This window comes from Dioscorea cayenensis, chromosome 15, assembly GCF_009730915.1.
Source record: "Dioscorea cayenensis subsp. rotundata cultivar TDr96_F1 chromosome 15, TDr96_F1_v2_PseudoChromosome.rev07_lg8_w22 25.fasta, whole genome shotgun sequence".
NCBI classification, from domain to species: Eukaryota; Viridiplantae; Streptophyta; class Magnoliopsida; order Dioscoreales; family Dioscoreaceae; genus Dioscorea; species Dioscorea cayenensis.
In genome coordinates this window covers 22,536,145-22,563,342 of record NC_052485.1, presented here as the reverse complement: position 1 = coordinate 22,563,342, position 27,198 = coordinate 22,536,145, and the positions used below count along the sequence as shown (strand labels likewise).

The window sequence follows — 27,198 nt, the reverse complement described above, 5'->3', positions numbered from 1 at the left end:
GTTACTAGAATGCAGATGCTAATGAATTTTTATGATGATAATGTCATTGATTTTGTTTTTTTTTTTAATTAGAAACTATTCTTGTATGGTAGATGCTTTTGTAGTTTGAGTGTAAAAAAAAATTAAAAATTAAAAATTAAAAATTAAAAATTAAAAATTTATGTATAGATGACCAGTTGAAGTTTTGTATGCTTTATTTACAATATATATTAAATTGATTTGAGGATTTGGATACTGTGCTTGCTTTGATTTTATAAGGATTAGCGGAGAAGGTTTGTGTGTGAATAGTTAACATATATATATATATATATTGGATTGTTGGATGCTTTAAGTATTATGATAGTTAGTGCAGGAATTTGATCCACTATATATCCTTGTGTATTTTTTTAGCATGTTTAGCGTCTTAATATCTTTGGGATGTGCTCTCAAATATAGGGTATTCTGTGGAAGTCTAATTTCGGGGTGTATTTAGTTTTTGGTGTTAGACAGATAAGTAAACCACATATAAATCTATATATATATATGTATATGCAAATTTCTGATTTTCGATAATGGTTTATATAATTATTTTGTTAATTTGGATTTTATTGCTTAGAAAATAAAAACCATTCCTATACTGTTCACAAATTTATGTTTTGATTTTTGTGGTTATGTTGACCATCATTTTCAAAATTTAGTAATATTTATTAATTATTTAGTGATTATTGATATTTTGTATATTGATGTTATTTAATTGATTTATGATATATTAGCATAGTATGGATTATTTAAATGTTAACCTGATATTAGCTACTCATTTGGTTGTTTATTGTTTATTTTGTTTTATTTTATTATTATTTTTACTTATTAAATTATTTAAAGAAAAGAAACAAACCTGTTGTTGAGTGTTTAATTGTTTCAGAGATTATATATATATATATATATATATTATAATCTTATTTATGTGAACACTATTGGTTATTTTTGTTAATTGATGTTATCACATATTGACATTAGCTTATTTGATATAATTGGAATTATTTTTGTTAGAAAACAGGATCACTGAATTTCAGTATTATTACTTTGATGATAATTTTAGATACGACATATTTTTGCTACAGAAACTCGTAGTCCCCAATTAACTGTCCAATAACCCTGTCACTGGGTTAAACACTGACGTGTCGACACGTACTTCTGACATAGAAACTATGGTTTCACACCGTTCCGTCGGTGAAGAATAACGGCTTATGATATTCTGGCTCGGGTCACCGAGGGTAAAACTATGAGTTTTGAAATCTGACTCAGGTGATCACCGAGTTTAAATAAATGAGTTCTGAAGTTTTGTTTTGGCATTAGTTGTTTGGGGGACTTATATGCTTGTTATTTTTGTAAATTAAATTTGTTTTGGTTTATTTCTGATTTCTGGGTTAATTTTGATATTTATTTCATTATGTTACATTTTGTATGTTTTTAAAGATTTTTGAACATTTTGTGATCCCAATATTTTTAGTGGTTGCTTACTGGGCTCCCAAGCTCATTAAGTTGTTCTCATTCCCTTTCAGATCAGGTGGACAGCTTAATAAGAATCGTTGGGCAATTCGCCGAATAATTAGCTTGTAATAAGTATCATTTTTTTTGTGTGGGCCTAAGTTTTGATTGAATAAGTTGTTTTGTTTTTGCAAACACTCAGTCTGATTCTTTATTCTGTTTGGATCAGGTTTTGAGGCCTTGTATGTCTACTTGGATTCGGCCTTGTAGATGTACAGCCGTTTGTCAGCTTCCTGGGCCAATTGAGCTGGGTTCGGGGCGTGACAAATTTAGTGGTATCAGAGAATAATAGGATTTCAAAATTTGCAAATATGATGATTAGAAAAAGATGATTAGAGTTAAGCTCTTGTATGATTGTATATTGAAGCATAGGAATTGTGACTTTCAAGATTTTGATTTGAGCTTCTTGAAATTTTGTCCAAATTCAAAGACTTTAGAAATAGAATTTGGAGAAGTTTAAAACTAGAGAATTGTGGCATTCTTCCATAGCTACGCACTTGTACAATTTTGAAATCATCAGAATTGTATCTCAAGAGATATGCTCCTATGAATATGTCTACTTTGGATGTTACTGTTGTGCAGGATTTGAAGAGTAAATGTTATTTTGCATGATTTTTGAGGAAGATTTAGCCAAAGTGCAAAATAGAATGATTATTCGTTATGGTCTTAACTACTTGTCTGTAAAATATAACTATAATTGAATGTGTATATTAGGAGATAACCATGATTCTATAAAACTTGCCTGAAATATAAATGTGTAGAAATTTGGTGATATTCAAATTGATGTGATAATTTGAGGAAAGCTGAGAATATTATGGAACTTGGTCACATTGTATCTTGGTGAGTCTAAACTTATTTGAAATAGGAACCATGAGATTTGGAAAGTTTAAGTACTGCTATAATAGGAAAAGTACCTTGAGGGTTATGTGTGTTTTTCCTTGGCCTTTACTTGTTTATTGGGTAGTATACTTGGTGTTTTAGTGGAAAGATAATGATTTAAATTTTTGAGAAGCAAAATTTCTTATAATTTGATATTATTCCTTGGTTTTCTTGAAACTAAGAAGAGGGTCTGATTGAAATATATGATGTTTTCGTGTGTTTAGTTGTATTGCTTTTGTGAATTAATGGTTATCTAGAGGTGATGATCACTTGCACTTCAGGCTACAATGTCCTTATTCAAGGTTCGTTGGTAGCTTTGTTTGCTTTGGAGGTAGATTTGCCACCTTCGTAGCTTAAACATTACTGCAATGATGCCTATGTAATTTTTGGCCGAGTGCTACAATACTTGCTACAGTAATTTCAGAGCAGTGCTGTACTATAGTAATTACAGCCTGCTTATGGCCATAAGACTGCCCGTAAGACCTGGAATTTCCTTATTTTTGAGATTACGGGCTGTAAGAGTAGCCATATGACGTTCTGTGATGATTACGGCCTCGCTTACGGCTGTAATGGCGCCCATAAGCCCTTCTGTCTCCTTATTATGGCCTCTATTATGGGCATAAGAGTGCTTGTAAACTCCAATTTTCCTATAAATATGCAGAACACACTTCCTTTCCAACATTCTAATGAAGTATACACCATTTTGGACTCAAATTAGAAGCTAAACATGTAACAAGTCTATCAATTCATAGAGGAACAAAAATGGTAGACACAAGATGATCATCAAGTTATTCAAATGAACCTATACTAAAACTATAATGAACAAAACTAACTAAGAAGTAAAAGATCAAACAAACACTTAGGTTGTCTCCCAAGAAGCGCTCGTTTGCGTCGCTAGCTTAACGTACCTCTTCCTTACCTTATGTAGGCTTGAAAAGGGTGTGCTCCTCTCGGCTATAGCTTACATAGCTACTTCCCATGAACACAATTTTATCCGGTCAGGTATACACTTTTATTGGAGGCTTGAACAATTTTACTTTTGGCCTCCACGGAAACAATTTGGGCCGGGAATTGTTCAAGCTAAGCATTGATGGGTACTTGGACGGTTTGAGCCTCCTATCACATCTTCTTCAATTCGTATAACCTCTTTCTTGCATTTTGTTAGTTGATCAATTCCAAAGAAAGCTACTTGTTCTATTGCCTTGGGGTTTTCTTCTTTTACATTTTCAACTTGAAAGAGACATGGCTTCAACAAACCCTCTTCCACAAATTCCTCCTCGCGAGCATGTTGTTCATTCAATCATTCATAATTCTCAAATTGGGGCTCTTTTCCCTCCATTTGATTCTCTATAACATCTTGTTCTTTCTCCCCCATTTTCTCATTATTCTTGCACATTTCCTTGTCATTTCCAAAAGGAATTTCCTCAACAAGTTGCACAGTTTGGTTCTCTAAGTTATGAATGGAATCTTGTTGATTTTATTGTGAAATCTCAAAAGCTTTGATGCTGGCTTTAGTGTTATGGATAAATTTAGCCAACACATCCTCTAAATTCAAATTTTCCTCTTGAGATCGTTCCTCTAAGGGAGCCTCACATCCCCGAACATATCTTGTCAATAGATCTTCTAAGCTAGGCTCATGTTCAATTTTGTGGTGGAATGTACTCTTCAAATCCGAATTGTGGGTTTTGTCATTATTGTCCAAACACATTCCATGAGATGGTGGGGTAGCTCCTATGACTTGGATGATATGTGTTACAGTAGGGATAACTTTGTTGTTGTGTAGAGACAAATTCATCAATCTTTGTATAGATGGCTTCAATTTGAATGTACAAAGCTGTAATTAGATCAACTATCCTTCACGTTCCTTGCACGAAAGAGTATAAAATGAGATTAAATAAAATAAAATGAAACAAAAAATATATTAATCTATAATGACGGAAAAACAAGTGTTCCTAATATCTCAATTCTTCCCCGGCAACGGCGCCAAAAAATTGATTTGCTACAGTAATATAAACAGTGCCCACTACAGTAAACGCTTATAATAGCACCCGTAAGTCACTCTAATAACTCTATTCTTCTTTCAAAATTAGCTCAAATCGGCTCAACTTGTTCCTCTTGATCAATATGTCTTCATTCTAGCCTGAATATGAAATAGAAGCGAATTAAACACCAATTCAATCATAATTTCAACAATTACATGCAAAGTGTTATAAATAGCAATAATAAAATACATTCATTTAAGCACTTATAAAAAATGAATTGTATCTTCCTCTTAGAAAAATGATGAGTGCATAATATTCTATTGTTTCATATTATTTTGTACACTCATTTGGCTTGTATTAGTATCATATTGTGGAATTCGATGCTAATCTTAGTGTATCTTGCATTCTCAAGATTCAGGCAACACTTAAAAGACAAGGGAGAACCAAAAGAAGCATCTGTGACCTAAAACAAAAAAGTTAGTGCTCTTTCGGCATCAAGTGATTAAGGACAAGGCAAGTAGGATGGCTTACGGGAAGTTTACAGCTTGGCTTACGACGATAAGCATCTTCAAGAGAACCTTGCGGGTATGCTTATGCAAGTAAGGGAAAGTTCATAGCCAAGTCATAGGATCTTACGGGCAGGACTTACGCCTGTAAGGATGACAGAAAGGACTATCCAAAGGAGTTTACAATCAGAGCTAACACCAATAAAGGCGGTCGCAAGGGCAGCACAGTGAAACTTACAGTACATAATAATAATAATAATAATAATAATAATAATGTTTTTAAAAATAAAGAATTTGTGCATGAACGATGGTAACAACAAGCACTCAAATCAATGTAGAAAAATCACTGTGCAATGGCCGGTTTTATCATACAATAATCAAACCACTAAACACATATCATAACCCTAAACAAGAACATTTAGCAATGCCATGACAAGATCTAGGAGATAAAAAGAATTTTACCACTTAGTCCTAGATCCTAGGAAGAGAACGTTTACCTCACAACAAAAATGACACAAATCCCTTGACGAAAAGACCTATCACTGTCCTCGCTGCTGGCACTACACACCAAAAAGAGAGAAGAGAAAAGAGACTAGATTTCTCCCTTTTCTTAATCCAAAAGAGAATCTATATCGGAAGAAACGAGGAGACGTACGACTCAAGTTTGGAAAACTGAAAAATATAGAATATAAAAAGGTTTTTTTTAATCAACATAATTGCTAAGCATATAAAATTAAAAAAAATATATTAATGATGTGGGGCCCACAATGGGAATAGGAGGAAAAATAAGATTTATGTTTAATTTGGGGATCTTTTGACTCGAGCTCGCTCACTTTAATGTATGTGTGTATATATATCATATAATTTTAGGGCGTTGGATCATCCGTAGAATACTCGGTTGTGTTTGTATAAACATATCACATCATGCGGGATATGTTTGTATATACATATCACATCATGCGTATGGATATATATCACATCTTGCGTTAATATAGTATCGAACACAAAAGAGGGCGATGAAGAAAATATTTATTTTGTCCTTGTTTTTGTTGGATTGACATTAGGTTTAGCAATTAATAGTTTTTGACTTTTAAAGCTTTTATTGTCCCAAAATTAATGAAACAGATGGCAAGAATGAAAATGATCATTTTGTTCTCTTTATTGTTGGACTGACGTTAGGTTTAGCAATTAATAGTTTTTGACTTTTAGAGCTTTTATTGTCCCAAAATTAATGAAACAGATGGCGCCTTTATTTGATACTAAACACACTTAATTTCCTATTAAAACTTATGCTCAAGCTGTAAGATTAAGAACATAAGTTTGTTCTACAAAATATATTTTATATGTAAACCCAATTCATATAAAAATGTAAGTTTTATTTTAATTAATGTGAAAGTCTATGTTAACAAAATCTTAAACTCAGTTAAATCTAAATATCGAGCCTCCATAAATTAGTAAACAATTTCTAATAATAATAAAAATAAAACTCAAATAGATCCATGCATATACTTACCAAAAGAATCCCTTTGATGATCACGTCAGAGTAAAACCCTGGATCCTTCTCCTGCAAGGCAAGCAAGACATCGATCGTCGCCGTCTCCTCCACCTCCTTCCTTCGCCGTCGCCGTTCATCCACCAAGTTCTGTAACAACTCATCCATCTCCTTCCCTAACTTCACAATTCTCTCCTTCAACCCTCCACCAAACAACCTCGCCACCCACCAAGGCAAGAAGTCATCCATGCAAAGCTTCCCACTCAACAAGAATACCTCCTCCATAGTCCTCCTAAACTCCCTTCCTTCTGTTAAAGAATACTCAGAATACATGCTGGTCTATTGGAGAATACTCAGAGTGCATGCTGGTCACGTAAATGTGTGGGTATTAGAATGCTACGTACTTATATTGCATGAGAATAGAAGCTGGTCATGTCTTGAGCTATGTTATGGCTCTTGTCAGGTCTTTATTTATGTTAACTATGCTGTGTCAGTCTACCTTGTTTTGGTTGACTGCTTTATGTTGTCTTCACTCTCTATATGAGAGACAAGTATTGTATTTTTGAACAAGTTTGAATATCAAGTTCAAAGCTTCACCTAAACTTCATCTTCTACCCCCTCTTCTTTAGCTCCACCTTCACACTGTCCATACGAACAGTGGTATCAGAGCTATGGAAAACACAGTCAACTTCAGCTCCACCCAAACTAGTGTTCCTATCTTCAAAGGTGAGAACTTTAACCTTTGGAGTCTTAAAATGAAGACTATGTTTCGGTCAAAACGTCTTTGGAGTATTGTTGAGAATGGCTTTAGTGAAGAAGAAGAAGAAGAGGTTGTTGAAAGGAGAAGAGATGCTGATGCAAGTGCCCTGTATCTCATTCAACAAGGAGTCGATGAGAAAATCCTCATTCGGATCACAGAGGCCCAAACAGCCAAGCAAGCATGGGATATTCTACAAACAGAGTATCAAGGATGCTCTAAAATCCTCTCTGTAAAACTCTACTCCCTCAAGTCGGAGTTGGAAACATTGAGAATGAAGAATGGTGAAAAGGTCCAAGATTACATAACTAGAGTCTTAGATGTTGTTTATCAACTGAGAGTTCTTGGTGAATCAATGGAAGAGACAGCTGTGGTTGGAAAAATCCTAAGAAGTCTCAACCCAACTTTCAAGCATGTTGTCTCCTCCATTGTGGAAGCCAAAGATCTTGGAAAGCTCACTGTTGAAGAGCTAAGTAGCTCACTCAAGGGACATGAAACCATACTCACCATGTCCTCAGGAGAAGAGGACGCAACTCTTCAAGCTATGATCAGTGAGTTTGGTGATACTAGCATTCGAGGAGGCCAAAACAGAGGGCGTGGTTTCTTTCGCGGTCGCTTCCGTGGTCGAGGCAAGGGAAGGGCCGTGACACCCATATACAAACCAGAAGACTCCAAACAAAAACAACAAAGGTTTGGTGAAGAAGACTTTAAGCATAAGTAGGGACCTCCAATCCAATGCTATATTTGCAAAAAATATGGACATACAAAATCTCAGTGCTGGTACAATAAAGCTAACTTTGCCAAAGAAGAAGAAAAAGTTAAAGAAAGCGAAGAGAGTGAGGATGCAGTGGTGTTTATGGCTGCTCTAGTTGATGAAGACACAAGAAATGATGAAGAAACTGAAGGAGAGTTGTTCATGGCTACTCAAGACAGTAAAGGAACCAATGTTGCTACATGGTTTATCGACAGCGGGTGTTCAAATCACATGACTAGAGCTTAGGAGCTATTTGAAACACTGGAACTCTCTTCTCAACAAATGGTGCGACTAGGAGATGATAAAAAGCTGAAAGTCACTGGTGTTGGAGTAGTTGTGATTGAATCAAAAGATGGACATGTAAGCAAACTTGCTAATGTTCTGTATGTGCCTCAGCTGGCACGTAACCTTCTTAGTGTAGGCCAGTTGATGACGACTGGATACACTCTCAACTTCTCCCATGGTGTGTGCACAATCATTGATGACAACAACAACAACATCCTAGCTTGTGTGCGCATGACTGTGCATCGACTTTTCCCTCTTGATGCATGGAACATAGCATGTGCTAATGCTGTTTTCAGCATAGATGATGAGTTTGCACTTTGGCACAGAAGATTTGGTCACCTGAACAGTAGGAGTTTGCTTCTCCTAGCTCAATCCCAGCTTGTAAAGGATCTACCAAACATTGCACCGGGTGCGGTCGTGCGTCCCTGCGAAGCATGCGCTATGGGAAAACAAACACGCCATCAATTTCCAAAGGGACCAGCACGACGAGCAATGGCACCACTTCAACTTGTGCATGGAGATCTAGTTGGACCAATACAGACGCCATCATTGGGTGGCAACAAGTATATGTTTCTCCTCACTTATGATTATTCACGGTATACCTGGGCATACTTTATGCAGAGGAAGTCCGACGCCTTTGAACGCTTCAAGGTGTTTAGGCAAATACAAGAGAAGCAATTGAGCTTACCGTTGAAAGCTCTCCTAACCGACATAGGTGGGGAGTTTCTCTCACAAGAGTTCATTAAATATTGTGAATCTCACGGTATAAATCATAACCTCACGGCACCATATACACCTGAACACAACGGAGTCACCGAGAGAAAAAACCGAACGGTTGTTGAGATGGCGCGTTCAATGCTCAAGGAGATGAATCTTCCGATGACTCTGTGGGCCGAGGTAGCTGCTGCTGCTGCAGTTACCATCCTGAACCGATCACCCACCAGTGTAGTAAAAGGCCAAACCCCGTTCGAAGCTCTCAAAGGTGAAAAACCATCGGTTGGCCATCTGCGTGTGTTTGGGTGCGTTTGTCACGTGTTGATTGGCTCACATCTTCATCAAAAGCTGGATTCTAAAACAAAAAGATGTGTGTTGATAGGTTACTGTGAAGACACGAAGGCTTATAGAATGCTTGACCCCACCACTGGAAAAGTGTCCATCAATCGGAATGTAAAGTTCTTTGAGAATCTTGCATGGAATTGGGCAGCTTCATCCAGCTCAGAACCCAAGTTTGTGGTGGTTGATACGGCAGGAGAAAAGTCAACAGAACTCACTCCAACTACGTACTACATCTGTTGTCTTTGAGAGCTCATCACCAAACAATACCATGCCAACCTTGAGAGAAGACTCCGTTGATGACTCTCTGACCAGGTATCGTTCTTTCTCCGACATCTACAATACTTGCTCCTTTGTCATTACAACACTAGATCCAACCACATTCGAGGAAGCTGCTCGAACTTATGAATGGAAAATGGCCATGCAAGAGGAGATGAAGTCCATTGAACGAAATCAGACTTGGGAATTGGTTGAATTGCCAAATGGGAAGCAAGCTGTTGGTGTCAAATGGATTTTTAAATCAAAGTATGATGCTGATGGAGTTCTACATAGGAGAAAGGCTCGGTTGGTTGCGAAGGGTTATACTCAAAGGGAAGGGCTCGACTTTGATGAAGTCTTTGCACCCGTGGCTCGTATGGAGACCATTCGGATACTCCTTGCCCTTGGCGCGCATAAAGGCTGGCCAATCTACCAACTTGACGTCAAATCCGCTTTCTTAAATGGTGATCTACAAGAAAAAGTGTACGTCTCCCAGCCTCAGGGTTTTGTAGTCCAAGGAGAGGAAATGAAGGTCTACAAACTTCGGAAAGCCTTGTATGGTTTACGCCAAGCACCTCGGGCATGATACAGCAAGGTGCATCAATGTTTCTTAGAAATGGGGTTTGAACGAAGCTCTAACGAGCCCACTCTTTATACCAAACTTACAAAGCTTCAAGGTTCATCTCACATACTACTTTTATGCATCTATGTGGATGACATCATCTATATGGGGTCTTCTCAAGAAATGATAAATGATTTCAAAGCAACCATGATGCAAAGGTTTGAGATGTCTGATCTTGGACTACTGAGATATTTCTTGGGTTTAATTTGGAAGTGAAACAAGGAAGAGATTTTATCTTTGTCTCTCAAAGTAAATATGCTGAGAGTTTTCTGTTTAAAGCCAACATGCTTGACTGTAAAACCGAACCAACCCCTATGAATGCCAATGAAAAACTTAGCTTGGATGATGGTTCTGGAGATGCAAATGCTGGGAAATATAGAAACCTAGTGGGAAGTCTACTGTATCTCACGCACACCCGACCTGATCTCATGTATGCTGTCTCCGTTGTAGCTCGGTTTATGCACTGTCCCTCGATGCATCACCTTGGAGCGGTGAAGCGCATTATGCATCACATCGCTGGCACTATTAATCTCGGACTGTTATATGAGCGCACTGATAAATTGAAACTTATGGGCTATACGGACAATGATTGGGGTGGGTTGATTGATGACCAAAAAAGCACCACCGGTTGGGTGTTCAATCTTGGTTCGGCTGCTGTTGCGTGGTGTTCGAAGAAATAAGAAATCACTGCGTTGTCAAGCACTGAAGCAGAGTATATCTCCGCAACTTCAGCTGTGTGTCAAGCAATGTGGATGAGATGACTTCTAGATGACATGAATGAGAAGCAATTGGAACCAACCGTGATTTACTGTGATAACAAGTCGGCCATAGCAATTGCTAAGAATCCGGCCATGCATGGCCGGACTAAACACATTGACACAAGATTCCATTTCATTCGTGGTTTAATTGCTGATGAAGAGATCAAGCTGCTTCACTGCAGCACTAACGAACAAGTTGCTGATGTTCTTACGAATGCACTGTCAGTTAAGAAACATGTTCATTTCACTGAGCAACTCGGAGTCAAAGTCTCTGAGTAAGGGAGAGTGTTAAAGAATACTCAGAATACATATTGGTCTATTGGAGAATACTCAGAGTGCATGCTAGTCACGTAAATGTGTGGGTATTAGAATGCTACATACTTATATTGCATGAGAATAGAAGCTGGTCATGTCTTGAGCTATGTTATGGCTCTTGTCAGGTCTTTATTTATGTTAACTATGCTGTGTCAGTCTACCTTGTTTTGGTTGACTGCTTTATGTTGTCTTCACTCTCTATATGAGAGACAAGTATTGTATTTTTGAACAAGTTTGAATATCAAGTTTAGAGCTTCACCTAAACTTCATCTTCTACCCCCTCTTCTTTAGCTCCACCTTCACACTCTCCATACGAACACCTTCTTCTCCACCTCCATTAACATACCTCTTTCCCATCACAATCCTCACCATGAGATTAAAAGTTAGCTGGGAGAGATAAACCCTCATGGTCACCCTCCCTGAATCTCTACATATCTTGCCAAGAAAACCTTTGGCACCATCTCCTCTCACACCAGCAAAGGAAGTGACTCTGGCCTGAGATAGAACTTCATGGGCCATGATAGGATGTAGGCTCCTCCAGTAGGGACCATAAGAGGCTGAGTCCACGACAGTGTAATCATATCCAAAGACTTCAGATGCTGCGAGCCCGGGATGGTAGGAAAAAGTAATGTCTTTAGCAAGTAAGCATTCCTCGGTAATGGCCGCTGAGGAGACTATGAGTATAGGACGAGAGCTGAAGCGCAGGCTAAGGATTGGACCATAAGAGGCAGCGTAGCCGGCGAGACGTTGGTGCACTGGATGTCTCATAAGATGAAGGTGGCCTAGAACTGGGAGAGAGCACGAAATGCTTGGTGGTGTTCTTGGTGTTCTCCGGTGAGCCTCTTCTTTCTTGACTCCATGAAACTATTAGAGAATCCTTGTACTCAATTACCCCCTGATTATAGGATCTAAATCAATCACTATAGGATCTCAATCAATCACCAATGATCTTGTGATTAGCTATATTATTGTGTAATTAGTTGTAATCTCTTAATTATAGGATAGTTTCTATCTTTGTAACTTTACAATCGTGTGTATAAATATACCATATGAATCAATAGAAAAGTAAGCCATTCTTTCCAATATCCTCTTCTATATTTTCAACATGGTATCAAGAGCCTAATTATTATTTTTTTTCCAACATCTTTCTCTCTATTCAATGGCTTCTAACACTGCCTCCTCTTCCACCAACGATCCTATCTCCCTTCACAACCACCAGGATCCTCACCATCCTCTCCTTACCATCAATCTCTCCAACATCACCAAATTATCCTCAACCAATTATGTTACATGGAGCCTTCAAATCCAATCTTTGCTTGAAGGTCATAATCTTTATCACTTCCTTGATGGCACTCATCCTTCACCACCACCCACCGTTATTGTCAATGGTGTTACATCACCCAATTCGGCATACACCACATGGAAGTGTCAAGATCGTCTTATCTTTAGCGCTCTTCTTGGTGCTCTCTCCATTTCATTGCAACCACTTATTGCCCGCATCGCCACTTCTCTTGATGCATGTCAAACCTTAGCTCAGACCTATGCCAAGCCATCTCGTGGTCATATTAAACAACTGAAGACTCAGTTCAAACAATGTTCCCAGGGCTCCACATCAATTAGTGACTATATGCAAACCATCAAAATTCATGCTGATAAACTTGCTCTTATTGGGAAGCCTGTTGATGATGAGGATCTTATTGATCATGTTCTTGAGGGACTCCGTGATGAGTACAAATCTGTCGTTGATGTAATCAATGCTCGTGATACGTCAATTTCCTTTACTGAACTCCATGAGAAACTCCTCAACCAAGAAGCTTCTCTTATATCACTACCGGCAACGACAAATCCCGCTGTTTTTCGTAATCATTCAAATAGGCGTTCACACCAATCCCAACAGTCTGGACCTACCACAATATATTCTTCTCCGGATCAGCGCCACCCCAAAGTTTATCCAAGTATATTAAATATAAACTAGGCATTCTCCCCGGCTTTGTATCAGAGTTTTGCATTAATAAATAAGTGTAATTAATTTTTTTTTATTAATATCATAAGCAATATAAATAAAAACTTAAATGTAATAAAAAAATTTAATTTTTTTCTTTGAAGCACTCCTAGAGCATATTATAAAAATGATATAATTAAACAACTCATACAATAAAAACTGTTGTATATTATACTTTGGATTTCAAAGGTCTAATCGACATTTATTGCATAAATAAATAAGTATAATTAAAAATTTTCTATTATTAATATCATAAGTAATATAAATAAAAACTTAAATATAATAAAAAATTTAAATTTATTTCTTCAAACACTTTGGGAGCAGATTTTAAAAATAATATAATTAAATAATTCATACAATGGAGACTGTCGTATACTTTTGATTACAAAAAACTTATGGACATTTATTGTATAAATAAATAAATAAGTACAACTATGCAATTAAAGTTTTTAAATTATTAATATTATAAATAATATAAATAAAAACTTAAATGTAATAAAAAAGAATATAAAATATTTTTAGAGTATAATCATATAGATTTAAAAAAAGAATATTTGAAAAACATTAATTGTTATAGATAATTGATTAAAAATATAATAATTGCTGCACCACCTTGTGATTGTAAATTTTATTTTTATACGTTAATAATATAACATGTGAAACTATTAAAATAATGAAAGAAGATAAAATTTGAATAAAAATATATTTAAAACATATTAAGCATCAATATCCTTGCAATTTAAAAATTTATAATTACAATATTACTAATTTTATGGCAGAGGTTTTTGTTTGGATTAGTTTTGTTTTTTATTTTTTTTTAAACAAATTAACTTATCAAAGTTTGAAGATTAAGTATTGAGAAATGAATATATTTAAAGACCTCAAATAAAAATATACAATACAAATAAATCTAAAGAAACTTTTAATAAACTTTTAATAATTTTATAATAAAAACATTAAATTAACCTTAAAAATGTTCAGTATTTTTGAAATACATTATTAAATAATATACAATAAAAAGTAGTTTAGACATGAAATAGAAATGATTAAGAATTATAGTAAAATACAAAATATTTTTGATTTATTATTTTTAGTTTTAAAAAGATAGTTGAGATGATTTATATTAAATTAAAAAAATAAATATCTTAATTGATTATAATTAATAAATAGCAGATTATATATGTACTTTAAAAGTATTTGATATTTATAATAAAAAAACACAACCAAACAACAAATGATTGAACAATAAAAAAAACTATGATGAACTAAATAATAATATTATAGACACTTATGTGAAAAACAAACCTATACCAAGAAAAGGAATTGTTATTCATCTTTATTAGAATATGGGCAATATATGTTAACACCATTATTTAATTTCTTTTATTTTAGATCTTTCATCTTCTTCTACAATTGTCTGTTCATTTTTCTCATAAACCCAACCTATATCATTTAATAAATATGAAACTATTATAATTTTTAAAAAAAATAAAGCCCATGTTGTACGATTAATGTAATACCAAATAAATATCGTTAATTTTTTTTATTCATTTAATTATAATTTTTTTATTAACACAATATTTTTATTTTATATATCTTATGTAATACCAAATAAATAAATGTTGTTTATTCTTTTCTAAACAAATAAGTCCAAATAAATTTAGCAAAGATTTTCAATTTCCAAAGGCCATCCGTTTTCATGAGTATGTCTTATTAAATGTTTAATATATATAAAACTAACTTGATGTCCATGATGAAATCAATTTCATTAAATTTTATATATTTATAATGCAATGGAGAAATCTTTTCGAAAGTTTGAAACCCTCTCCGTTTGCATTAGAAGATCTTATTTAATTTATAATAATATTATCTATTAGTCTCCTATATTTTTTTTACATATTTAATATTTAATATAATACCAAATAAATATTGTTAAATATTTTTTAAACCAAAAACTTAAAAAAAAAAAAAGAAGAAGGATTTAATATAAAAAAAATTTAATGGTCATGATGAAATCAATGACACTTTAAATATATGTAAAAAAAAAATTTAGAAATCTTCCTTAAAACCCTCTCCAATCAGATTATCACTCGTTTAGATTAGAACATCATATTTAATATTTAATATTAAACCTATTTAAATATCAAATAAATGTTTTTAAATATTTTTTAAACCAAAAACTTAAAAAAAAATGAAGGATTTAATATAAAACCAATTTAATGGACGTGATGAAATCAATGCCACTTTAAATATATGAAAAAAAAAATTAAAAAACTTCCTTAAAACTCTGTCCAGTTAGATTACCATCCATTTCATTAGAACATCCTATTAAATATTTAATATAAACGGATTTAATGCCTATGATCAAATCAAAGCCTATTATGCAATTAAAATTTTCTATTATTAATACTATATTTAAGTAAATTAAAATATTAAAATTACCCATTGAATCACTCTGAGAGTAGTTTATATATTTACTTTAATAGTATATATAGATGGTAAATTTAGAAAAAAAATTTATTTAAAATGTCACAAATTTTTTAAATGGACATATATAAAGGACAAAAAAAAGCTTCTAAACTAAGACAAGTAAAGAGAGTTTTTTAAATATTATATTTTTTAAAAAACATCGAGATAGCTATTTATATATTATTTACTAAAATACTCATTTAGGTACAATGTGTACTTTTTTTAAAAAAATTTAATGCATTCATACATGTCATGTGTAAAAGTTTAAAGCACGAAAGACTGTATACTGTGTGTTTTTTTTTTTTTTTTAAATTTTATAACCAAGTTTTTTAAATGTGAAATTTACGCTTTAATCTTTATAAATTTTCTAATTAAAACTCTTCCTCGCAACTCCATTTAAGTATTACAATTCATTACACTTATCCTTACCACATCTTTATGTGTTTTACTTGATTCTTTTTTCTTTTTCTTCTATAACTCCTGATAAAAATATTTTATTTTTATTTTAATAATAATAAATAATACTTTTGCTGATTAATTAAGACCGCTGTGATTATTTTTCCAAATTTGACCCTCATAATTTATAATGTTTGCAGATTTGACCATCATAATTTCTGATGTTTGCAAGTTTGAACATAATAATTTCTGACAATTGAAAGGTTCACTGTCATAATAACTGATAGTTACAAATTTAACGGTTGTAATTTTTGACTATTGCGGATTTGATCGTTATAATTAATGACGATTATAGGTTTGACCGCCATAATTCTGATAATTGCATAATTTATTATCAAAGTTACTAACAACTGCAGATTTTGTCATTATAATTTTTTATCATTACAAATTTGACTGTTATAATATCTAATGGTGGTATAATTTAACTATCAAAATTTATGATAGGACGCACGCAAGTGTACGTCCGATCGCGTAATAAAGTGTACTTGAACTACAGAGTGTCGGGCCACAGAGAAGGAGGTGAATACAAGTAATAACTCTAAATCTAAAAATTAGCCTAATTAACGAGTGAAGTGGTGGGTGTAAACAAAGCTAAAAGAAAACTAGAAAATATGGGAAATAAAACCAGAGGGAAATCAAGGGAAGAGACAATGTCCGAGCATAATATCTGTCTAGGGTTATGAAGTATAGGGCAAAAGTTGTCTAGGTATGCAATTTTATTTGAACCGAGAGGTTTCCAAAATTATAATAAACCTCGATTTTTCAGGCGAACAGTAACTGAATAGGTGCAGAGCTGATACAGGCATCCACACAATAGCATTAACACTCTATGAAACCTCACCATGAAGTAATGATAATCTCTTAAGTAGATAATCTCCCCCAAAAAGAGAGAGATTGCCCCTAATCCGAATACCAAGATTGTCAGACCCGGCCCGGGCAATGACCCGGCTAAGCCCAGGGGTTAGAGGTCAATGGGTTCGACCGGGTCTAACCGGGGTTGAACTGGGGTCAATAATTAAATATAAAAAATATAATAATAATTAATAATAAGCAAATATAATATTAAACCCATAATTATATTATAAAAACATACTCAAATTTGATATTTAAATTGATAAATGACCTTATATACAGTAGAGTTTTCTAATTATGTCATTTATTTTTACATTTTTTAAATATTTACAAATTTAATATATTAATATATAATTATCGAACTTCTCTCGATGTTATTTATTTATTTATTTGTTTATTGGTTGATTTTGTTAAAATAAATAAGAAATTTAATTCACTAATTCTTATATCTCAATTGAGTTTTTATTTTGTTTTAAATTTTCTTATATTTTTTATTTAATTAGAATACTTTAATTTTATATTTTTATAATAAAATTACACTCATTTATTGTTTTATTTTCTTAATAAATTAAATTTTTAGAAAGTATTTACATAACACATTAATATATTTTATTTTTAAATGTTAATTTTTGTTGGTATGTTTATGATATATTGTAATTCTATTTATTGATTATAAATTATAAATTAATATTAATAAATATACATGATTTTGTGATTTTTAATGAGAAAATAATAATAAATTATTAAATAATGTAAAAAAAATTAAACATTGTGACCCGATTGACCCGGCCGGGTCAACCGGTTCCCGGTTGAACCGCCCGGGTCACCGGGTTAACACAGGGTTTTTTAATACCCTGGTCAATGGGGTATACCCGGGCCGGCCACATGGCCGGTTCCCGGTTTTTCCGGTTGAACCGGCCGGGCCGGTCCGGGTCTGACAACCTTTCCGAATACAGAGCATAAATGTGATTTCTCCTAAAATCCACTCCACATGATTGCAAAGAGCACGGAGATTGTCAACAACTCACTCTGGAGAATTGACAGAGACAGAGTGTCTAAAATACACTATACCTAGGCTTATTCACAACTCTCTCTAATCACGGCATGTCTATGCTATGTGGGTATTTCTACTCATCACGTAGCACATCAAACATGATAGTTAGGGCTTTCGCCTCGTTAGCAACTAAGCATTCAAACACACAATTAGATTCAAATAGATATGATTGCAAATAAAAAATCAATTAAAGCATCAAAGATCCAACAACCAAAGTCATAAAAGTAAACCCTAGAGTTCAACTATGCCCAAACATCTACAAATTAGACCTCCATTAATGGAGGATAAGCATTCAAGATACAAAAAAATAAGAGTAGACATAGGATCCATGAAAACCCCCTTGTTAATTTCTAGGATGGAGAGTCACGGAGCAAAAAATAAGAGTAGCTTCTACGCACGCCGCTAAGATGAGCTTGACGGCTACGATCTCTAATCCCCTTGAATGCCGAGCCAAATTCCTCTCCAAATCTTGCCTAAGGTACTGGAGATTCGGCCTTTCTCTTCCTCAATCTCGCCTCGAATAATCACCCCAAAATAATAGAGAGACAGAATAGATAATGTTCTAAAAATCCTCTTAAGTTCTATTTATACTCAACTGCTTACAAGCTACTTACGGGCGTAAGGACAAAAACGTAAGGGAGCTGGAGAAGATAGTCGTGAGCCTTACGGGCACACTTACAACCGTAAGCCTCATCCATAAGGTCTTCTGAATATGTTACGGTCCAGCTTACGGCCGTAAGCTTCTCTGTTTGTTTCTTACGAATGCCCTTACGAGCATAACCAGTGGTCGTAAACTCCTCTGGATGGTCCTTACGTACATCCTTACAGGTGTAAACCTTACCCGTAAGGTCCTCTGAATTGACTTTGAATCCTCCTTACAGGCACAAGCATACCTGTAAGATCTTCTGGACTGTGCTTACGATTGTAAGGCTGATCGTAAGCTGACCGTAAGCCACCCAGTTTACCTTGTCCTTGTTCTAATAATATCATGAGAGCTTTAACTTCATTGTTTTCGGTCTAAACTGTTTCTTTTGGAGTTCTCTCACCTTTAAGGACTGCCCTAAGCCTATTAATGCAAAACACACGATATTTAGCATCGAATTTCACATTATAGTTCTAATGCATGCCAAATGAATGTACAAATATATATGAAATATTTGAACAATGTACACTCATCAATTTAAATAGAGATGTAAAAAAGAATTTGAATTAGAAACTTATAAGGATTAAACTGTAAATATAACATTTAAAAAAACCGTTATAAAACAAAAAAAAAAGTAAATAATAAATATAATATTAAAAAGAAGGTAAAAGTTTTACACGTATAAGTGCATTAATTAAAAAAAGTAATGATTGTTCTGAAATACGTATTTTGTGAATAATGTATAATGTGCATATTTCAGTAATTTTTTGAAATATAATATTAAAAAAAACCGTAAAAGGACCCGAGCATTTTGTAAAATACATAAGACAATATGACTAGTGAAAGTATATTCTTAATTATTTATTTTTATGAAAGGATATACATGTAATTTTCATATGCCGAAAATTTCCAATCTATAGTTTTTATTAGTGCAATCACACTATTTAATTGGCATGATTTGACACCTAGACCAAGTGACGTGGCAACTAAGGTGACAAAGCAAATTGATGATGTGGCAAGCATTGTGACATGGCAAGGAGATTTGGAGTGTAAGGCAAACATCTTGAAGATCTTGATGGAGCTATTTCTAGTAAATCTATAACATGGAGGCAAATATCTTGAAGATCATGGTGAAGCTATCTTAAAGATCTTGGTGGAGTTATTTTTGGCAATGCATTACAAGATCATATCAAGACCATGCTTAAAGAGATATGATTGAATACTAAATATGGTGGAGCTTAATTAAAGAAAGATCTATTCATGGTGTGAATGAAGACTGAATTGAAGATCAAGTTTGGAGAATCTTTGAAGACCAAACTTGGAAGATTGAAGACTAAGTTTGGCAAGTTTCATGGAAAACGCACAAGGACGTGCGCCCCTTGCGAGGGGACTGCGTGATGAGGAACTGAGGAGGTAGGCTAATTGCCGACAGTCGGGATCGGGAGATTTGGCTGCATCGACTCAGACTAAGCATGATCGGGAGGTTGATGGGTCTTACGTCCGCAACGTAACCAAAACTCAGTCAAGTCAGCAGTCAGGGCCATGTTGCAACTTATGTTACAACAGGAGTTGCAACAGCTAATTTCGGAAGATTTTTAAATTAGTAGCCGCGGAGATTCTAAAAGAGGTATGTGCTATATTTGGGACGTTGAGGCGTCTATATAAGCTACCTTGCTTGTAGATTGTAAGTGTGTCTCTTGGAGGATAGTGGGCGAGCACTAGACAATCTAGAGAGGGTAGTGATCTTCATTGAGAGTGTGAGTGGCAAGTATTTGTACTCATGTATTTTTACCTCTTTTAGTGAATTGTTTATCTCCGGGCTTGGCCCCCCAGACGTAGGCGAGTGGACGCCAAACTGGGTTACCAATTTTATGTGTCTCCTTCTTGTTTTGTTTGTGTGAACTTTCTTTGATGGTTTGTGTGAGATCTATGAGTACTTGAGTGTTCTTTAAAACTCACAAACCACACCGGCGGAACTAACAGTTTTAAATCATGATATATTCAAAAAACAAATCAAAAGATTTAGATGCATAATTTTAAAATACATAATTATTTTTTTAAGGCCTAAAACTCTTCATCTTTGATTTAAAAAATAAAATAAAATACAACTCTCAGCTTAATAAATTAGTAGTTTATTTATTTTAAAAAAACTCAAACTAGGCGGTCACAATTATGTATATATTATAAATTTCATATTTAAATTCTCAATTTTAAAATTATAAATATAGTTATTATCATAAGGAATAAAGTTTGGAGTTAATATAATAATTATTTAAAAAATAACTATATATATATATATATAGTTATATATATATATATATATATATATATATATATATATATATATATATATATATATATATATATATATATTAGTTTTTTATGAGATGATTTATGAATATAATTTTTAAAAAATTTTAATTGATAAATAGGAATACAAGTTAAACACCACCTGTGTCTTGAAAATAATGAAAAGTTATAAAAATGCCAAGATAAGTCTTGTATACTTTCGTCAACGCAACACTAGGCACAAGACTTTTAAAGAATTGCACAAAATTCAAGCCTTTGAATTAATTATTTATAATAATATGTTTTTGGTATGCTTTTGTTTACTTATTTTACGTTTCATATTAAAATATTCCATCACCAACCCAAAGTAATTAGAATCTTTAATTAAATAGATGATTAATGAAAAATAAATGCTATAGTATATATATATATATATATATATATATTAAGCGGTGGTCAAGAGAAAATATTATTGGGATACTAATAAAACTCAAATCTTCAAACACCGTTTTAGACAAAGATGGCAAACATCACCCTTTTAAAACATAAGCATGTATAATAGCACAATAATTACAGTAATTTATAGATCATTTAAAAATTTATTAATCCGGCCAGATATCACATGACTCGATAAAAATAATGTTACATGCACACTTGAAAATTTTTCATAAATTAAACCGAGTTAGTAATATATATTCCATATAATTCAATTATAGAGAAAATTGATATAACACTTCTCACATGGGACCCTCATACCTAGTTAAACAGTATAAAAAATAATATTTGGGTCCAAAAATAATAATAAACATTGGTACTAGGTTACTAGTGGCTTGTTATACATGATCATTTAGTTTCAACACAAAATTGATTTAGCTTTTTAGAATGTGACTTTAATCCGGCTATTACCAATGAGATCCAACTAAATCAATAATATATACATATACAAAACAAATTAACAATTGAAAACTATAGTAACAAATTGATTAATTATTACCCACTGACCTAGCATTAACAATTCTAGAAGCTACAGCATCTGTTTGCTGGACCAACCGTCAACGAATCCTTCTAGAAGACATTAAGTTGGTGTTATAAACTTAAATAGAAAGAGCATGAATTGAGTTCTATTTATTTATTTACTAATTTTAAAATTTAAGTTTATGTGTAAACAAACAAGTGAGAAATTTTATATTGATAAACACAATTTTTTTATATGAAAATCTAAGAACAAGAAAAACGAATTAGAGGCATGCACACACAATGTGAGGTCTATAAAAGTGATTACAAAAAGAACGTTGAGAGAAAAGAAGGTCATTGGTTGTTTTTTTTAAATTAATTAATAAACATAAAAACTAAATAATACTTTTTTAATATATATATATATAAAGCTTTTCATCAATAGAAAAGTTTATCCTTGGATTAAACTATTGAATAACTTACCTCATAAACATTATGCTCTACTATCCAAATAATTATGTCTCTAATTAATTTTCACAATTTTACCACATTAATTATACACATTACCTATATAGACCTCTTCAATTATAAAACGCATGTTGATCTTTCTTCCCTTAAGCGGCCGTTCTCCTTGGAAGAGATCAGAAATGCTGTCTTTGATTTGAACGCCGACAAAGCTCCTGGTCCAGATGGTTTTCCAATCTTTTTCTTTCAAAAACACTGGACCACACTTCATGATTCTGTCGTCAATCTTTGCCAAGACTTCTTTGATGGCACAATTAACCTTGAAAGGATTAACTGGGTTCATATTACACTAATTGCTAAAAATAAGGCTCCGTCTGATGTTTCTGATTTTAGACCGATTAGTCTAATCAATTCCACTTGCAAAACCATTTCCAAGATTCTTGCTACTAGGCTAAGTTTGGTGATCAATGATTTAGTTGATGATTCTCAGTGCGGCTTCATTAAGATAGATGTATAGCTGATAACATCATAGCAGCCCACGAATTAATTTTTCATCTCCAAAAAAGGAAATCTCTTGGTCATGCCTTCAAAGTTGATTTTGCTAAGTCCTTCGACTCCTTAAACTGGGATTTCCTCCTTGATATTCTTGCTGCTAGAGGATTCGGTAACCGGTGGTTATCTTGGATTCATACCATTCTTAAAACTGCTAAGGCCCAGATCCTTATCAACTGCACCACTCAAGGTTACATTCACTGCAAAAAAGGCCTCAGACAAGGAGACCCTCTTTCGCCTTTCCTCTTTGCCTTAGCGGCAGATGTTCTTAGTGCTATGTTTCACCACGCTCTCAGATCCAATGTCCTTATTGGGGTTAAGCTTAACCATGATGAAAAAATTTGTCATCTTCAATATGCGGATGACCTCATCATCTTCTCTGCTGGCGGTAATGATGACCTTCACATCATCAAACTAATCCTCTACCTCTTTGAAGGAGCCTCTGGTTTATCTATTAACTTCTCGAAAAGCTGCCTTTACTCAACAAACTTTGGTTTCCAACCAAATGTTTCCTTTGCAGCAATTCTCAACTGCAACAGAGACTGCCTTCCTATTACCTACTTAGGAGTCCCTCTCTCTGGTAGATGATCCAGGTGTCAGGATTGGAATAAACTCATTCAGACCATCCAAGTGAGACTTGCCTCGTGGAAAACCACTTACTTATCCCTGGGGGGTCGACTTACACTTATCAACTCGGTACTATCCACAATATCTGTTTACTGGATGACAGTCTTCAAACTCCCTATTTGGGTTATTAAAGAAATTGATAAGACTCGTAGGGACTTCCTTTAGAAAGGTTCTGACTTGAACTCTAAAGGAGGTAGACTGGTTGCTTGGAATCGGATTTGTAGGCCTCGTTCCATGGGCGGTTGGGGAATCCTCAACCTTCATGAATTCAATATTGCCTTCTTGGAAAATGGTGGTGGAAACTCACTACTAATTCTAACTTGTGCTGGGCCAAAATCATCAGATCCAATTACACCTTTAACCTACCTGGAACTTTGTTTCATACTCCTCCAAGGAACAAATCCTTTTTTTGGGCCGGTGTCATTACCTCCCTTCCATCTTTTAGATCATGTATTACCAAAACTGTTAAAGATGACAATGATACTCTTCTTTGGTTTGACAGATGGTTAGGGGAACATGCTCTTAAGGATCTTTGGCCAACCCTTATCAACGACTGTTCTCAACAGTGGATTTCCTTAAGACTCTTCTCATGCCTTCGCAATTCTGCTGAGAATCTTTTTCATACTGTTTCACGAGCAGATTTAGCCAATTTCTTAAGCTTAATTCCAGATTGTAATCAAGATCAGCAAGACTCCTCTACCAGGACACTTGAAAAGAACGGCATTTTCTCAGTTAAATCCTTCTACAAATTTCTAATTGATGGAGGATTACGATGTCCGCTATACCCTAAATTTTAGAAAATTCATTGTCCAAGCAAAATTACACTTTTTTGCTGGCTTATTTGGGACAACAAAATTCATACTCTAAAAAACCTCTTTAGAAAGGGGTGCAATCCTAATGCCACTGACACTTGCTTTCTCTATCATAATGATTCAGAAACAGTGGAACATTTATTCTTGGACTGTTTTTATTCTAACCGTATTTGGTCCTTCTTCTCTAACGCCCTTGAGCTACCAGATTTACCTTATGTTGTCTCAATCATCTGGACCAACTGGATACCTTCATTACACTCAAACATTAGACTGCTGTGGGATTTACTTTCTAGAGCCATTATTTGGATTATTTGGCTTGAAAGAAATATGCGCATTTTCCAATGCACTGCTTTACCTTTTACTCATAATTTATTCAAAATTTCTAATATGATGGTTGCTTGGATTTCTACAGCTCCTCTTCCCAATCAGCAAAATCTCAACGAAGCTTCTCTGAAGATTAAGCGCTCCCTCGACTTCCTGAGCGCTCGGACTGAAGACTACATCGGCAACACTGACTCTCAACTGAATCAGGAGTAATCTACTCCACTCCGCAGCTCGGATTGTCCTGTGACTACAGTCGGATTTCTTCCTTTTCCCAGCTGCCTTACCTTGTTTTCTTTTTTATTTGCTCTCTTGTATTTTCTATTTCTGAGCTCTACACTTCTTGTGAAAACTCTTAGCTCTGTTTTTCTTTGTTGTTTGTTTTACTGGTGTGTTCTTCTTATTTTCAATAAACAGTGGTTTATCCACCTTTTTCAAAAAAAAAAAAAAAATGTTTTGGCATGTCGTGGTTTGTTATCTTGATAATTAAATAATCATATGTTTCAATTTTGCTACCATTTAGGTAATAATATATATATATATTAGAAAGAGAAATTAATACAAGTACTATTCTTTATTTGATAATTTAATAATGATTATACTTCCCGGATACCAAACAAACATATTTTGTAAACTTGATTCAATACAAAAGTTGAGCTACTTGCACCCGATCCCAAAATTTAAATATTCAAATTCATATTTTCTTAAATAATTAATAATTACTCTAACAATATAGGTAATCAAAAACAGTGAAAACAAGGGAGATTACAATTATTAATTTGTTTCATCTTGTGAATACATTTGCAAGATTTTTCCACAGATATAGTTGGTTAAAGTTGGGACAGAAGATGGAGCATATGTGGCCTTGGTTTGCAAATAACTTCCAAAGGGTTAGCCTTAGGAATAGCAAACCCTTCACCTTCATCTAAATCAACAAGCTCTTCTCCAATTCTCTCCCATTCAAAGCACTGAATCAAAGACCCCAAAGTCAGCATCAACATCCTTTTGCTAAACCCTTCCCCAGGGCATCCTCTCCTTCCAGACCCAAAAGCTATGTATTTGAAGTCTTTCCCTTGGTCTCCAACCTTACAATCAAACCTCTCTGGATCAAACTTGAGTGGGTCTTTCCAAAGCTCAGGGTCTCTATGAATGGCATAAGCATTAACAAGGAGCACTGTGCCGGAGGAGATATCAAAACCAGAGATGGTGCAGTCCTCTGATGATTCATGAGGGAGGAGAGCAGGAAATGCTGGGAATAGTCTCAGAGTTTCTTTGATGATTTTGTGAAGATAACTGAGTTTAGGGAGGTCTGTGTCTGTGACCAAACGTTCAGTGCCTACTTGCATGGCTATTTCATCTCTTGCTTTGTTTAATATTTCTGGATGGTTAAGCAGCAGAACTAATGCCCATTCTAAAGTTCCAGCTACTGAATCAGTCCCTCCTGATATTAGAGTCTGTATGTACAAAAAAAACAGAGAAAATAAAGATCATGAGTCAATTATATTCATGTTCTCAATTAATAAGTTCGTATTAATTAATAACTTCTGGTAGATTCAATAATAATAATAATAATAGTAGTAGTAGTAGTAGTAAAATGGGCAATATAGTGCCATGCATGCATACCAAAAGAATCCCTTTGATGATCACGTCGGAGCAAAACCCTGGATCCTTCTCCTGCAACCCAAGTAAGACATCGATCACTGCCATCTCCTCCACCTCCTTCCTTCGCTGTCGTCGTTCATCCATCAAGCTCTGCAGCAACTCGTCCATATCCTTCCCTAACTTCACAATCCTCTCTTTCAAACCACCTCCAAACAACCTCGCCACCCACCAAGGCAAGAAGTCATCCATGCAAAGTTTCCCACTCAAAAAGAACACCGCCTCCACAATCCTTCTAAACTCCCTCCCTTCTTCTCCACCTCCATTAACATACCTCTTCCCCATCACAATCCTCACCATGAAATTGAACGTTAAATCATAGAGATAAGCCCTCATGGCCACTCTCCCAGGATTATTACAAAGTTTGCCAAGAAGACCCTTAACCTCATCTTCCCTCACACCAGCAAAGGAAGTCACCCTAGCCTGAGATAGAACTTCTTGTGCCATGATACGTCGCAGGCTACGCCAATGAGGACCATAAGGGGCTACGTCCACGGCGGTGTAGTCATACCCGAAGATTTGAGAGAAGGTGAGCTGGGGACGGTTGGCAAAAGCAGTGCCTTTAGCAACTAAACATTCCTCAGCAATGGCCGCTGAAGAGACAATGAGTACAGGACGAGAGCCGAAGCGCAGGCTAAGGATGGGGCCATAAGAGGCTGCGTAGCCGGCGAGACGTTGGTGCACCGGATGTCTCATAAGATGAAGGTGTCCCAGAAGTGGGAGAGACCCTGGAATGGTTGGTGGTGCTCTTGATCTCCTCCGGTGAACTTCTTCTTTCTTAACTCCATGAAACAACCTCCAAAATATGATAATTGCTAAAGCTATGGTTGCACCATAAAACACCAAAGTATTCAT

At 34.6% G+C, this 27,198-nt stretch overlaps 3 protein-coding genes and 1 non-coding gene across 4 annotated transcripts; 3 read left to right on the top strand and 1 right to left on the bottom strand.

Annotated features, from left to right (window-relative positions):
* The first annotated feature begins 7,057 nt into the window (after positions 1 to 7,057).
* LOC120277824 lies at positions 7,058 to 8,143 on the top strand. The gene is made up of 2 exons (XM_039284658.1): positions 7,058 to 7,786; positions 7,919 to 8,143. The coding sequence occupies exons 1-2, from the start codon at positions 7,058 to 7,060 to the stop codon at positions 8,141 to 8,143; spliced, it is 954 nt and encodes a 317-aa protein (XP_039140592.1).
* Positions 8,144 to 10,399: 2,256 nt separating this feature from the next.
* Positions 10,400 to 10,795, top strand: LOC120277822 (secreted RxLR effector protein 161-like). Its single transcript, XM_039284657.1, has one exon. It carries the CDS (start codon positions 10,400 to 10,402, stop codon positions 10,793 to 10,795), a length of 396 nt encoding a protein of 131 aa, XP_039140591.1.
* Positions 10,796 to 12,863: 2,068 nt separating this feature from the next.
* LOC120278354 lies at positions 12,864 to 12,996 on the top strand. Its single transcript, XR_005541688.1, has one exon. It is a non-coding gene; the product is annotated as a small nucleolar RNA Z247 (small nucleolar RNA).
* Positions 12,997 to 25,487: 12,491 nt separating this feature from the next.
* On the bottom strand, positions 25,488 to 27,198 carry LOC120277821 (cytochrome P450 81Q32-like). The gene is made up of 2 exons (XM_039284656.1): positions 26,308 to 27,198; positions 25,488 to 26,138 (listed from the first exon to the last, which is right to left on the bottom strand). Exons 1-2 carry the CDS (start codon positions 27,196 to 27,198, stop codon positions 25,515 to 25,517), a joined length of 1,515 nt encoding a protein of 504 aa, XP_039140590.1. The 3' UTR covers positions 25,488 to 25,514.